The sequence below is a fragment of the Dermacentor variabilis genome, chromosome 2, assembly GCF_050947875.1.
Source record: "Dermacentor variabilis isolate Ectoservices chromosome 2, ASM5094787v1, whole genome shotgun sequence".
Taxonomy (NCBI): Eukaryota; Metazoa; Arthropoda; class Arachnida; order Ixodida; family Ixodidae; genus Dermacentor; species Dermacentor variabilis.
This window is the reverse complement of record NC_134569.1, coordinates 242296045-242310405: the sequence shown is the minus strand read 5'-3', so window position 1 is coordinate 242310405 and position 14361 is coordinate 242296045. Positions and strand designations below refer to the sequence as shown.

At 43.3% G+C, this 14361-nt stretch overlaps 1 protein-coding gene across 7 annotated transcripts in view; it reads right to left on the bottom strand.

The window, feature by feature from the left end:
- Positions 1-14361, bottom strand: part of LOC142573189 (GTPase-activating protein skywalker-like) — a 73203-nt gene that overhangs the window by 26401 nt on the left and 32441 nt on the right. For 5 of the 7 annotated variants that reach the window (XM_075682772.1, XM_075682771.1, XM_075682770.1 and 2 more), the window contains 4 exons: positions 12947-13040; positions 8906-8926; positions 8059-8180; positions 5121-5360 (listed from right to left, as the gene is read on the bottom strand). In XM_075682772.1, coding sequence (XP_075538887.1) covers positions 5121-5360; positions 8059-8180; positions 8906-8926; positions 12947-13040 — 477 coding nt within the window. The remainder of the gene's footprint in view (positions 1-5120; positions 5361-8058; positions 8181-8905; positions 8927-12946; positions 13041-14361) is intronic. The other 2 variants (XM_075682776.1, XM_075682774.1) reach the window with 2 other exon arrangements.

The window sequence follows — 14361 nt, the reverse complement described above, 5'->3', positions numbered from 1 at the left end:
AAGGCGGTGTCGGTGCCATTGCGGATAGCGGCGAATTCTTTCAATGAAACACACGGTACAGAACGGCAAGAAGCTTAAGCTAGGCCTAGCATTGCTGCGGTGGTTGCTACGGATGCCAGCGGATCTAGCTGCGTACAAGTGTGCCGGTTCGAGGTGGCGAGGTTATCAAAATGGCGGCGGTTGTGGCTTTTATTAATGCCGTTTCGGACCTGCGGTCACGGGAAAAAGTCCAGAAAATTGGACGGCGAAGGGTTCTTGCATCCAAAATTTCAGCGTTCTTATACACCCTATGGGGTACGTACTGGTGCCGCGAAGCCGCCGGAATTATCTAGCGTCCGGAAAATCGCTCGTTGACTGTGCTCTAACAACTCCTCCAGCCGATGAGGCGGCGTCAAAGACCATTCGTTACGATTCCTCTCTGTTACTCGGGCCAGCATTACCGTGACTTTGGGTTCCCTTTCAATAAATTTACAGCCAATTTTCCCTGATAGAAGCACAAATTCCCTGAGTTTTCCCTGAGTTTTTCCAGACTACTCAAAATCCCTGAGAATTCCCAGTTTTCCCGGTTTTCCCGGTTGGTAGACACCCTGAACTAACAAGTGAATTAAGTTTACATTAAATGTAAACTTCATTCCTTGTGCCCTCCCTGTAACAACCCTCAACAGAGGCTTAACAGTATGACTAAATAAATAAATAAATAAATAAATAAATAAATAAATAAATAAATAAATAAACAAACAAATAAATAAATAAATAAATAAAATCCACCTAGACAAGGGGAGTCTCAAAATGCTGAAATACATCTGTCTATGTACATAGTTTGATTTTCACAACATGCACTACTATGTGAACACGAAGTAGGATCACAAAGAAGAAAAGGCCAGCACTTATCTATTCCACATTACCCTTTCTGTACTATCAGAAATTCCCATTACCTCCTAAATGTTATAATAAATATTAGCTTTATATTGTTACTTTAAATGATAAGTATTTATAAGACATCCTATCTCCCTCCCCCCTCCCCGCCAAAAATCACTAACCGCTGGGGCCTTTCAGTTTCATGTAGTAGGTGGACACAGCTAGGTACTTGAGGAAGAAGCAGGCAACCAAAACAATTCAGTCTCCCCTTGCGGGATAATGCTGCTGTCACAGTAAATGAGTTCAGAGCCGAAGAAATTGCTGCCATCTTTTATGACTATTACTCTGACATGAAAACCATTAAAATTTAGCTATTGTACAAACAATATGCTTTTTACAGAAATAACTCACTTTAAGTACTTAGGACATTGGATCAATAACGCCCTTCATTCGTCAAAGCACAATGACCACATTACGACTAACCTAAACTGAAAGCTGTTCTTTCTCCAAAGAGCTTTATAGACCCTTCTGTTTGGTTGCTAGCCTACAATACTGTCGTCTTGCCTCTAGTAGACTGTGCTTCTATAATCTGGGACTGTTTTTACTAAAACTGATACTGACATAATAAAGAAAATACAAAAAAGGCTGTCCACTTTACATGCAAAATAGTTTTGGAAGCTCTTGAATGACATCTCTTATGGCCAAGGCTAATTAACATACCTGAGCCCAGAGGAATTGCTATTCCCATCTTAATTCTTTTACCAGCTGATTAATCGACACTACAACATTGATACATCAAAAGTAAACACCTCGACATCCAGATATGCCATGTGACAAAGGTGCAGTCTAACAGTAACTCCCTTCCACACGTGTTCATTGCTTCAAATACTCTTTTCTTTTTGAAGAGTTGTTTTCAACGAGAGCAGTGTAACTAATGACGAAGTTATTCAATCAAGCTTTTTTTACTTTCTTTTTTGTTTTGAAATGACTGTCGCAAAATTGTGTTGTTTTTTTCTCTTGTATGGTGTAGTTATATCTGTATTTGTTACATCAGTTTTGTTTTATAACCTACCTTGCCAAAATCCACAGAGGGGATAGCAGTATCAATAAATAAATAAAGGCAAGCAAGCAAGTGTACCTGAACTACAAGTTAGTTAGGTAAAAGCATCATTAGTAGAACAGGTCACTGACCAATGTCAAAAAACAAAACAAAACAAAAAAGCTTGACACCCCGTTCGCAATGAGCCGGTGGCCACAAGTCGTGTATACTAGGTGCTTGAGCAGCAACTTTTACAATGATGGAAGCACCTAATGACAGAGAACAAGATCCTTGGAAACTGGCCTACGACATCAGCACGGTCCGCTATGAAGGCGCTGCTACGGTACTTGAAAGACACAGGACCTTTTTAGCAGATTGTGACTGTACACTGCGTGACGTAGCATTGTACAGTGACACTGTGCAAGACTAGGAATGTCTTTGTGGGCTGCGTGAGTGCCCACAGAAACAGTCGTGTGTACGTGCATGTACGTGCATGTGTTGGTATTTTTTCCTTTCTTTTTATAATCCTCTCTCTCACCTATCGCATCCCCTTGCCCCTCCCCCAGTACAGGGTAGCAAACCGGAGAAATCGGAGATAACCGGAGTTAACCTCCCTGTCTTTCCTTTGCCTTTCTCTCTCTCTTTTTGCAATGATGCATCGAAGGGTGCAAGCACATGGTAAAATGCCCGCAGAATGAGGTCTTCTCTAAGTGTCTGGTAGATTTTACAGTTGCGTTTACAGTTTACAGTTTTATATTCACAGTTCCCAGTTTTATGTTATGTTTACAGTTTTATGTTCAGCTTAGTGCCAACCAAGAAACGAGATGAAGGAAATCATCACAGGAGATGTTCCACAAAAGAAAGCTGAATTATCTGCTCAAAGAAAGAGGAATGAAGCAGACCTTGCTTCGAAGTCCAGAAACTATGGCAGAAGAAATGGTTTCAAGCCAGGGCCCAAGTTTTAACCAAGCCAAGCCACCGGATGTGCGGAGAGTTGTGTGTGTTTTCGAAAATGCGACTGACCATGTTGATAACGATGTACAAGCTGAGGCCCGGGAAAAAGCAGTTGGCACGATTTCTTGTATACAAAAATTTCAGCCTCAGAGCATCCTGAAAGCATCCTCAAAGCATCCTCAGAGCAACCACTGAAACAATAAAAAAAATGACGCCAAAAACGAAGTTGCATCAAATTCCATCACAGAGCACATTCAAAATGTGCACCGCACACTAAACTGCAAAGAATGAAGCAGCATTCAAACGACAGCAAACATGCTAATGAGGCCACAAGGCAATCTGGACAACGTGGATTCTCAAACTCTGGGAAGAGTGATCAAGCTTATATAAACTGACCTTGTGATGACCAGCTCATTGCGAGCAAGGAATCTGTGCATATCCCAAAATGCCAAGTTTCGTTTTTTGACATTGGCCAGTGTCCGAGTGCAGCATTATTTGATTCGGTGAAGCACCGATCAACGGGTGTCAAAAGGTCACGGAAACAAAGACCGGCGAGCAAGACAGGTATTGCCAGCCACTCAGGCAACCAGCCGAAAAGTCGAAGGAAGGTTTAGAGATTATTGTCTTTGTGTCGTTGGCGCGACCGTGACAGCTTCACAGCTTTTTGTAGGAACCCCTGTGTGTTCACTACCCCGTGCATGCATAGAGAAGCTTACTAAGGAGGCGGGGGTGTGAATACTCCAAAATATGTGGTGTGTCTATGCAATCCTGTGTCCACGAAGTCCTGACAGTGTATGTGGTGCCTCTGTGCAATCCCGAGTCCACGAATTGCTGTCAGTCTATGTGTGCCGACAGCGCCGTATGGCCGGCTGCCGTCGTTTCTCCTGTGTTTGTGACCGAACAATAGAAACCTGCAATGGACTCAAGGGCGTGCATGCGTAGTGCAATATGAGTGCGTGACCTCTAAATGCAGGGAGGAATCACCCATTCCCTCGCCCCTAATTAAAAGGAGCGCGGCCAAGACCTTGGAAGGAGCTGGGATCTAATTGGGTGAACTTGATTGGATCGTCGTCAATATCTGCCGTTCCCCAATACAGGGAGCTAGGGAAAGGAGAAATTATTTAAACACAGGTTTTAGACCGGGCTAAGCAGTCTAGAAGCTGTGCCTACAATCTGCTGAGAAGGGTCAAGCAACTTCTCCGTCCAGCATCGTCTGGGCTGCCTAGCCGCGTCTGAACTGCGAGTTACTAGTTTGCGTGAGAGATGACAAACCAACGTCTGCAACGAAGCTCACGGTAGTTCCCCTCAAGTTAGCTCAACCTGGTCAAGGGAAGACGTCAGACCTAGACTCCCGGGAAACCCAGCCCAGCAATCGCATCCACCGCAACTAAATCAGCTTGCCAGTGTTCTTCGGGAAAGCTCTGCTGTCGACTCCACGCTTTATGCACTTGCTGTAGCTGCCCGGCCATGCGTATGCTATCATTTGTTTTCTTTTGAACTCTGTTTAGTTGACCACTGTTAAGTATGTTTTGTGTAGTGTTAATTTCTATATTTACTGTTAACTGTTCGTTGTATTTCTTTTGCACTCTTGTGTTTTTTGTGTTTCTTTTAATCTTTGTGTCATTGTCAGTCGATAAATAATATTTTTTTCTGTCTTTCTCCTGACTCTGACTCCTTTGCTGTGTTCGCTTGAGTAAAGAACGGCCAACCGGCTTGTGTACCCCTTCGACGACTTCGCGCCGATGGCAAACGGGTGACAAGCTGTGACAGTCAGTGACCTGCTCGTACATATAGCCACGTGAATTTCATTGATTTCTTTCACAGTTGCGATCATTCCCTTTCAGTGTGTGGCTTTGCTGTGGGCCTGTTAAATTTTGCAGGATTGTCTGTGGCAAGCTCTGAAATTTGCCTGGTCACGGCTAGTGCATCTGGGAGATCTCATGATGCATCTATAAAAGCAACCAGTCTGCAAGTGCAGTCATTCAATTTGATGGCTACCATCCACACTTATTGTTATGGCCACCACCAAATTTTGTATTTTGGTTTAGAGGGAATAAAGGCATAAGTCTGCTCAATAAACTGCTCCGTCACTGACTGCTTGCTTGCCTGCAAGTGCACTGCCACATCAATGTAACAATGTAGACCTGCCTAACCTTGTTGGTAGAGCGTGGAGTAGTAGGTTCTCACTGCTTATTACGAGTGTGAGTTATTCATCCCCCTCAACCCCCATCCCACAGCATAGAATAAGAGCTGCAGGGTTGCTTCCCACCTGCTCGGCGCTGAGGATCTCGGAGCGGAAATTGGCCAGGGGGATGATGCCTACCGACATGGCACGCTCCCCTCTGTTCTTGCTTTCCTTAACTGACAGGTATGCAGAGGTCACATCCAGGTGGTAGCAGGAGCCCGGGAGGCCACTCTCAGAGGCTGCCCGCAGTCGTCTGCTTGAGCAGCTTTTGATGTACATCTCGGACTTGAGCAGCTGCTGATTCAGCAGTTTGGCACTGAAGCCCTGCATGTACAGTTCCCGAGCACCATTTCACCACTGTTCCTCATCTCACATTCTTGCTTCCTTGCAGAAGTGCCGCAAAGTGGACAAGTGTCATGAGGAACATCCTGTTGAGGGTTTATAAAGAGCAATGACTGAGATGCAGGGCAATGTTGGGACAAGCTACAAAATGAATATGGCAAGGCTACTACTTACATCAAGCTGGTTGGCGTTCACTTCTAAAGCTTACCACCTTGCAAGACAAGAAAACAGCATGAGACAAGTTCTTATTCATGCTACTTATTGTTGTCTCTTGATACAATGACAGCTAAGTGACTCGTGTACTCGCAGCCAGGAAAGGTGGCTTGTGCCATATGGACATACTAATTATTTAATGCAATCACTAAACTATAATGTGTCTTCACTTATTAAGAAGTACGAAAACCAAGGTATTACTGCCTTTACCCAGACAGAGATGCGACATCCTTTTTGCACATAAAACTGTTCCATGTTTTTTTTTTTCATCTGAGCCTGTACGAGAAAACTCGTAGATGGATTTTCACTAATGCTAAATAGACGCTATTATGATACAGTACCAATCTGTCTTTGGTATACTTAATATGTTTATGCTAGTTTTGTCGTGGCATGCAGTGGTAACGTGCATTTCTTTCTCATCACTTTATAACTGTATGCAATTAGCAACATTTTGTTAACACCAGTTATTTCTAATACATTTGAATCATCTTATGGCGAGCCATTGGCATTTAATCGACGATAACGAACTGGCGCCTAAGCAAGCAGCTCCGCGCGCTCGAACAAGAAACAATCGAACTAGCTGCGTTCAGCAATTTTGTCTGTGTTCGACTGACGAGATTGTGGGAAGACTGTGGGAGATCATAAACCACACGTCTTCCCACAATCTTACATAATAATATATCCGCTTTCTTGTCCTGTAGACTGACTGTTATGGTGTTATGAAGGGCCTTCAAGCACTTTCAAGCTGTTTTAAACAGCTTTTTGCCTGAAGGACCCCCAACAAATTGTTGGAAATAAAGTTCTCAATATGAAAATATCTGATACACATGGGCTTTGTCAGGCTTCTATCTCTACCGCCTAAACCAAAAAAGTACACAGTTTTGGTGCTTGCATTTACTTACACCTTTGTTGTTTGCTTCAACAAAGACTTCGTCGACAACTTGCTTTTCAGTTCCTCTTGTGCAATGCCTGCTTTTTTTGTTTAATAAAACCTGAAGGAAGCATTAGAAGCTTGGCACATGGCAAGGTGCTCCTGATAGAGGCTTTCTACAACTTGTACGTTTTCACTGAAAATTACTTTTTGACATTTTCCCAGGTCATCATACTAAAACAAGTTTTAAAAATTGATTGAATGCCAATATACACCCTCTATTCTTTGTTGTGGTAGGAAGCTCAGGTCTATTTTTCGACCAGTTTGTGTTCTTTAACGGGTTGAAAAATTGGAGTTTGTGTAGGTCAGAAATCAATTATGTGTGAAGTAAACAGTGGCAGAACACACGCAATGTGGAAAGTCGGTCTTTGACACTGGGGGTAATGTTTACACAATTTTTTTCTTTTAAGAATTCTACAATGTTTATACAATTTCTTTCTTTTAAGGATTTTACAGGTGACAATTGAAGGCATTTGAATATCGGCCCCTGTGAGTGCTTGTCAGAATTTGGCAGCATCATGTTGCAAATGCGCACTGACATCACAATAAAAAGCATTATGCAACATGTAGTCATACACTGTTGTCTGTGACCACATGCAAACTCCATTAATGCTAGCTACGTGATGTAGTCGTGGCGTGACTACACAATGGCATCATGTAGTCATGCTGACTGCACAATGTAGTCCCGCTTATGCATACAAGTGTGCAGGGCTGCTGCGGCTACCACTCGGCCACTGCTCAGCAAAAGCATCTAGGTGGGAAAAGGGAAGTGCTGTAGGCAAGGCGGCAGCTCATTCTGCATGTCAAGCCGCTGCAACTTGTCCAAGCACGAGCACTACTAGATGCTACTGCTGAACACAACAGGTGATTGTTTGGCCCAACAGTTAGTGCCAATGGATAATCTGTAGCATGCTTTTGTATGCGAGAAATTGTCACAGCCAATCGGTCTGGCAGAGGTGTCGAGGGAAGGCACATATCTGAAGGCATTTCCCTGCTTATCCTTTGGTAAAAAGAATGTGCCGGTGCATGCAGTCAGGCAAAGCACGTAAAGCTCCCATACTTTTAAGCAGGACTCTAGACGTGATGTCTTCCATTCAATAACTGAAGCACCCAGTCTCAATATATATGTGCATTGATAGTGCCCACCAATAGTTCGCATAGTGCGAGTGTCGGATGTGGTCCATACAGCTGTTGCAAGAGAACCTTTGCCGAGTCGTTGCTGTCGTGAGCTAGAACTGTGGTGACCTGCAAACACTACAAATGGACTGGTGCTTTGGAGGTGCTAATGCTAGCACACATATCTATGCAAAATGAGAAAGCATTTGCCTAAAAAGTGCAGGCCATGGCCAAGCCCTCAGAACTGTGAATCAGAAAAAGGATATTCTTTGCACTTCCCTTTCACTCATTTTGGCACAAACAGAAGCTAGAGAATGCTGCTCTGCAATTGCATAGCAATTCAAAGGCCGTCTCCTATTGTCATGCCTCACGCAGATTGGCATGCCACCCTTGCATGTGCTTACATGCATGTGCACTGACCTGAATGTTGTAGGCAGTCTTGAGGAACCTGTCCACGTTGTAGGGTATTTGCTTGCAGAACACAATGATTTTGTCCAGGAAGCTGCCTGTGTCCGACGTGCTGTCTCCAGGAGTGTCCTCCACTGCACGAGGCACACTCGCAAGTTCAGGAAGTGCAGGGGGGGATGCACATTCAACAGTGTGAGCACTGCAACCAGTTGGCTTTGACAAGCTGCTCACAGATGCACACACAAGAAAGTGACAGACATTGTCGAGAGTCTGACTGGTGTTTATTACTGAGGAAAAAGTCTTAACTAGGCCTGTGCCTTTGAAGAGCTGTCCATGTCTGTGTGTTTCCGGTAAGAATGGCCAAGGATGAGCAGAGTCTGTCGGCCATACCATTGTTGTCTTCTTCTATATAGCGTGGTTAAGCATTTCTTTGGAATAAATGGTTGTGATTTCTTGTACATAAACACTTAACATATCATCTACACTGCTCTTCATAAATTATTCTGTAGGAAAATACTTTAGGTATTCTTGGTCAGAATGCAGGATAATAGTATGGTGCAGAATGGAGCTTAAATTGGCCTTAACATTACAAAGCTAGTATCAACAGCTAGTAACAACCATAAGATGGACTTCTTGCTGGACTTCCTGCATGATGCAGGATTGCATTCATATATTATGTATTTTTATTCTATGCCGTAAGGCAGCCCTCCACAAAATGAAACAGAATTTTTCATGAAGTCAAGAAAAGAAGATGAAATTAACTGTTTCTTTTTAATATTGAAACATAGGAATGATGTATAAATGTAGAAAACAATATGGCTCATTCTATTCTACAACCACATCTCACATGCAAGGTTACCTCTCTTGTTCTTCTTCTTTCCTGGCAGCACAAAAGAAAGCAAGGAGACGTGCATTTTAGAGTCATGTGATACAGACACTACATACTGCACCAACCCATATACACAGCAAAGAAACTGTCTGGTGCAAGCTGAGGTCATCTATTACCTTCCATCACAAAGGAAAGCCAGCACTTCACCATTGTTCTAGTGGACAATCTTTATGAGCAACATATTAAGGGATCATGACAGAAAAGAAAGGACAACAGCACTGTAGCCTTACAAATCGCTTAGTTTTCGTAGGGTTTCAAAATTTACATGGCAAGTGTTAGCAGAAATGTTACTTGAACTTGTTTTGCTGAAACTATGGTGCCAAAGATAGCCTTCCACAGTAACTACAGTATGATGACACTGATTATATTTACAGAAAGAAACACACAAAGCATCTGAAACTCAAGCACTTGGAAAATGCATCTCTAGAGGAAGTGTTGACGCTCCACAATTCCACAATAGGTGACTGCATGTATTAAGTTAACAAAACACCGCATACAATAAGCATCCATAGTTTATAGCACAAATAAGAGGGCAATAAGAACAAAGTGGGGAAGACACAAGCGCTGTCTTTGTACTGAATGTTTCTTGAAAAGATGCTACGATTAAATATACAGGGTCACAAAAGAAAGAGGAAACAAGAACTGTCAAAAATGGGGTGACACAATTGGTGGTCACATGGGGGCTAGTTATCTCCTATCTAGCAAAAAAAAGGGGGGGGGGATTTTGGGAAAACAACTTTGCATTATATTTGAATAAATATGGGATATTCAATAAGGTAAGGACCAGAATGCATCAATGCACAAGCACCATATGCACAAAGTAGCTGCAGTGCAAAAGCAGAATAGGGTGTCCCCTTTCGTTAAGTTTTTCTGACACTGTGCAGCACATCATGACATTAAGGGGACAGGGTAAGCAAAAAAAAAAAAAAATCTTTTCTGCATCATTTGACGTATCACACTCCATTCTGTGCAATTCATACCAACCTGAAAAAGCTATCTGAATGCAAAGCGGTCAGCGACACACCCCCTTTACGAGCGGTGTGTTTTCTGCGCTTTTACTAAAAAAAAAAAAAAAATGAAATGTTTCTAATTTTAGCGGAAAGAGAAAGCTCTCTGGCAACCATCCAAGTTGTTAGCCAAGACAAGCATGAGGCGCTGCTGCACGGCTTACACGTGTTTTCCATGCGGTGCTGTTACAGTGCCTAGAATACTTGAAGCGTGATTACCCCCAAGCGGCGCGTATGGGAGTCGCTGAAGCAACTTGGCGATGCTTCCGCTAGGTGGCTGGCTCGCTTGCTTAAACGTCAGGTCGCCGCATGAAATGCATGCTTGTATCATCAACTGAGTGCGTGGCACGGGCTTCACGCATTTTTTTCGTGCAAATGCTGCCTTGAAGATGCACAATGAGCCGACAACAAAGTCATTGTTTTGTACCCGGCTGCAAAAGCGGGTACGAATCATGCAAGGAGAAGTTGTCGTTATTTGGTGTCCCGAAAGAAGAGGACGTATTTCAACAATGGCAGCGCAATATTCAAAGAGCAGACAGGCCTTTTGAGCGCAACACAGCTGACTGCGAGCTGCACTTTGACATGCAGTTCATGTCTCGTCACTTCGAGCATACCATTGAGGGCAAAACTGTGCGCCGTAGTTGAGAGAACGAGGCAGTCCTTCTTCCTGGTGCTGTCCCGACTATTTTTGTGGTGTGTCAGGCACACCAGGAAGAACTTACCAACAACATAATGAAGTTCTTTCTTCTGACTAGGTGCCATTTTTTCACCAAGTCTCTGAATAAAGATAGGCTGTCAGCAAGCGAAAGAAGGAAACACCTGAAACTATATAAGGGGAACCAGTTGGATGGACGTATGGCTTGTTCTCATTTGTGTCCTCGATAATGTAGAAAGCCAGCCTTTTAAGAGTAGAGATGAATACGTTTGACCTAATTAAAAAAAGAATCCAGAGTGTTCGCTGCATTTTTGTAATTTCTTCAATGTTTTAGTGTCATTTATTTCCAGAATAAAAATTTTTTGTAGCAAAGATTTGTTTTTCGATTGTAGAAGAAAAACGGTCAGATGACCATTCAAGCAAATATACAACTGTCCCCAGATCGTATTGCAACAGCCCGCTCGGTCCGAAGTGAACTTGCCAACTTTTCTTTCTCGTGCCCCGAGACCTTGGCAAAGTGTGTCACCTTTGATAGCGGCACCGCATCCCCATTTCAACCAAACACCACAAATTTCATTGCGCCAGCAAATGCAGTTGGGGCTCCTGGATTCCGTACTGTGTATCAGCATATGCTAAAAAAGCATGCAAAAGAAGCACGAGATCTGAGAGCAATCTGCAGCAATGAAATTCACGGCGAAAAAAAGGTCGCTTTACAAAAGTCTTCATGCACATCGGCACCACACAAAGTTGGTGCAGAAAGAACGCACCGGAATTCAAAGGTGGATCGGCAAACTCGGTCTATTTACTTCGCCGCGAGCAGACGACATCGCAGCGCGCGGACGTGTAAGCGGCCGTCAGCACCACCTGGACCTCTCTTTCCGAAGCATTGCGGAATGGCTCCAGAGCCAGCGGCGCAACACGCACACTTCCCTATTCTAGACACTGCGGTGCTGTTCTGAGCATATATGTTGGTTTTGTTTACTTTAAACTCAGTTTTCTCAAAACAAGATTTCTTGTTACATCGGTACCATTATTTTCGAAATGACAATAGATGTTAAGCTAATTTTTTCTGTGCATACAGTACATATATGTGGCAATTTACTGTACCAAAATTATCAGCGTGCGAATAAAACTGATTATTTTAAAATAAATATATGTACAAAATTTGGTCAAAATTAGTGTGGAGAAAGTAAAAAAAAACACTAATAATTTAATTTCTCGTATAGTAAAATAATTATGGTACAGCGGCTAGAAGATGAAATTCTGAACAAAATGAAGTAAATATCTTGCCACTATTTTTATTAGATGCTGAGAAAAGTGCACCACAATATGCCCCAAAATACATGGGAAAGATGGGGCTTACCCTGGTCCCCTTAAGGCTTCTGCCAAAAAAATGAGACACCAACAACAGAAAAATTAATTGCCAGGACCTGACATCAGTTAACTTCCATACGTGTGAACACGAGAATTAAACTTTGCTGCCCTTTTGGAAAGATGACAGACAGGACAGGCATACCCTAATCACAAAATGAATTACAAGAAGAATTCTGAGGTTTTATGTGCCAATATTATGATATGATTATGATGCACGCCAAAGTGGGGATCTTTGAATTAATTTTGACCGCCTGGCTTTCCACCCGATGCGTAATACATGCATTTTTGTATGCCAATTGCTAAAAACAGTGCTTTCACTGTGCTCTACAAACTGAATGTAAAATGTGCCATGTAAGAGTGTCCCAGAGTACTAAAAGCATCCAGTTGGTGTACAACAAGACATAGAAAGGAAACAAAAGTGAGTGGTTGCGTTTTCTTTCTGCGTCGAAGTCTTAGTTTGTGCTGTTATGTCTTAGTTTGTGCTGTTTGTGCTGTTTGTGCTCCCTTACAACACCACGGCCAGAGGCCCTCAGAAACACACTTGTTGCTGCTTCTCCTTGCTGCAATTGATGCTCAATTATTGCCACTTTGATTTTGGCCGCCTTTGTGTCTCTGCATATCAAAACCGGCACACAATGGTGCACTTGCACCAAAAGCGCACAGCATGTACGCAAGTGAATTGGCGCAAGTGAAAAGGAGGTGCAGCATAACTATGCACACACAGCACAGTGCTGTTGGACAACGAACACACTGCGCAATTACTGCCTCTATATCTTCTGTACCAGCAATCGGGGAGTGGTAGTAACAGGCATCCAAGGTCAAGAAACTGCAGCTTCGATCACAGCTGTGCCACGGCCTTTTAGTAGCAGGAGGTATTATTGAAGCAGAGCTTGAATCTGAGGGCCACTGCCACACTACCTGGATGGTGCGAGTGTACATGGCTGGGCACGGTGTCCCTGTCGGGGTATTACTCACGGGACAGGTCTTGAGTGAAGAGGATGAGGATGGCCATTGCGATGCGGTACAGGGCACGCACTCCCTCGAGAAGAAAGCAGTCCATGGAGCGCACCTGCACGCACATTCACTAATCATCATCATCATCAGCCTGGTTACGCCCACTGCAGGGCAAAGGCCTCTCCCATACTTCTGCAATTACCCCAGTCATATACTGACTGCGGCCATGTTGTCCCTGCAAACTTCTTAATCTCATCCACCCACCTAACTTTCTGCCGCCACGTGCTACGCTTCCCTTCCCTTGGAATCCAGTCCGTAACCCTTAATGACCATCGGTCATCTTCCCTCCTCATTACATGTCCTGACCATGCCCCCCATTTCTTTTTCTTGATTTCAACTAAGATGCCATTAACTCGCGTTTGCTCCCTTACCCAATATGCTCGTTTCTTATCCCTTAACGTTACACCCATCATTCTTCTTTCCATAGCTCGTTGCGTCATCCTCAATTTGAGTAGAACCCTTTTTGTTAGCCTCCAGGTTTTTGCCCCGTAGGTGAGTACGGGTAAGACACAGCAATTATACACTTTTCTTTTGAGGGATAATGGCAACCTGCTGTTCATGATTTCAGAATGCCTGCCAAACGCACCCCAGCCCATTCTTATTCTGATTATTTCAGCCTCATGATCCAGATCCGTGGTCACTACCTGCCCTAAGTAGATGTATTCCCTTACCACTTTCAGTGCCTTGCTACCTATCGTAAACTGCTGTTCTCTTCCAAGACTGTTAAACATAACTTTAGTTTTCTGCAAATTAATGTTTAGACCCACCATTCTGCTTTGCCTCTCTAAGTCAGTGAGCATGCATTGCAATTGGTCCCCTGAGTTACTAAGCAAGCCAATGCCATCAGCGAATAGCAAGTTACTAAGGTATTCTCCATTGACTCTTATCCCCAATTCTTCCCAATCTAGGTCTTCGAATACCTCCCGTAAACATGCTGTGAATAGCATTGGAGAGATTGTATCTCCCTGCCTGACGCCTTCCTTTATTGGGATTTTGTTGCTTTTTTTCATGGAAGACTACGATGGCTGTGGAGCCGCTATAGATATCTCAATATTTTTACATACGGCTCGTCAATACCCTGATTCCGTAATGCCTCTATGACTGCCGAGGTTTCGACTGAATCAAACGGTTTCTCGTAATCAATGAAAGCTATATATAAGGGTTGGTTATATTCCGCACATTTCTCTATCAACTGATTGATAGTGTGAATATGATCTATTGTTGAGCAGACTTTACGGAATCCTGCCTGGTCCTTTTCTTGACAGAAGTCTAAGGTGTTGCTGATTCTATTTGCGATTACCTTAGTAAATAGTTTGTAGGCAACGGACAGTAAGCTGATCGGTCTATAATTTTTCAAGTCGTTGGCGTCCCCTTTC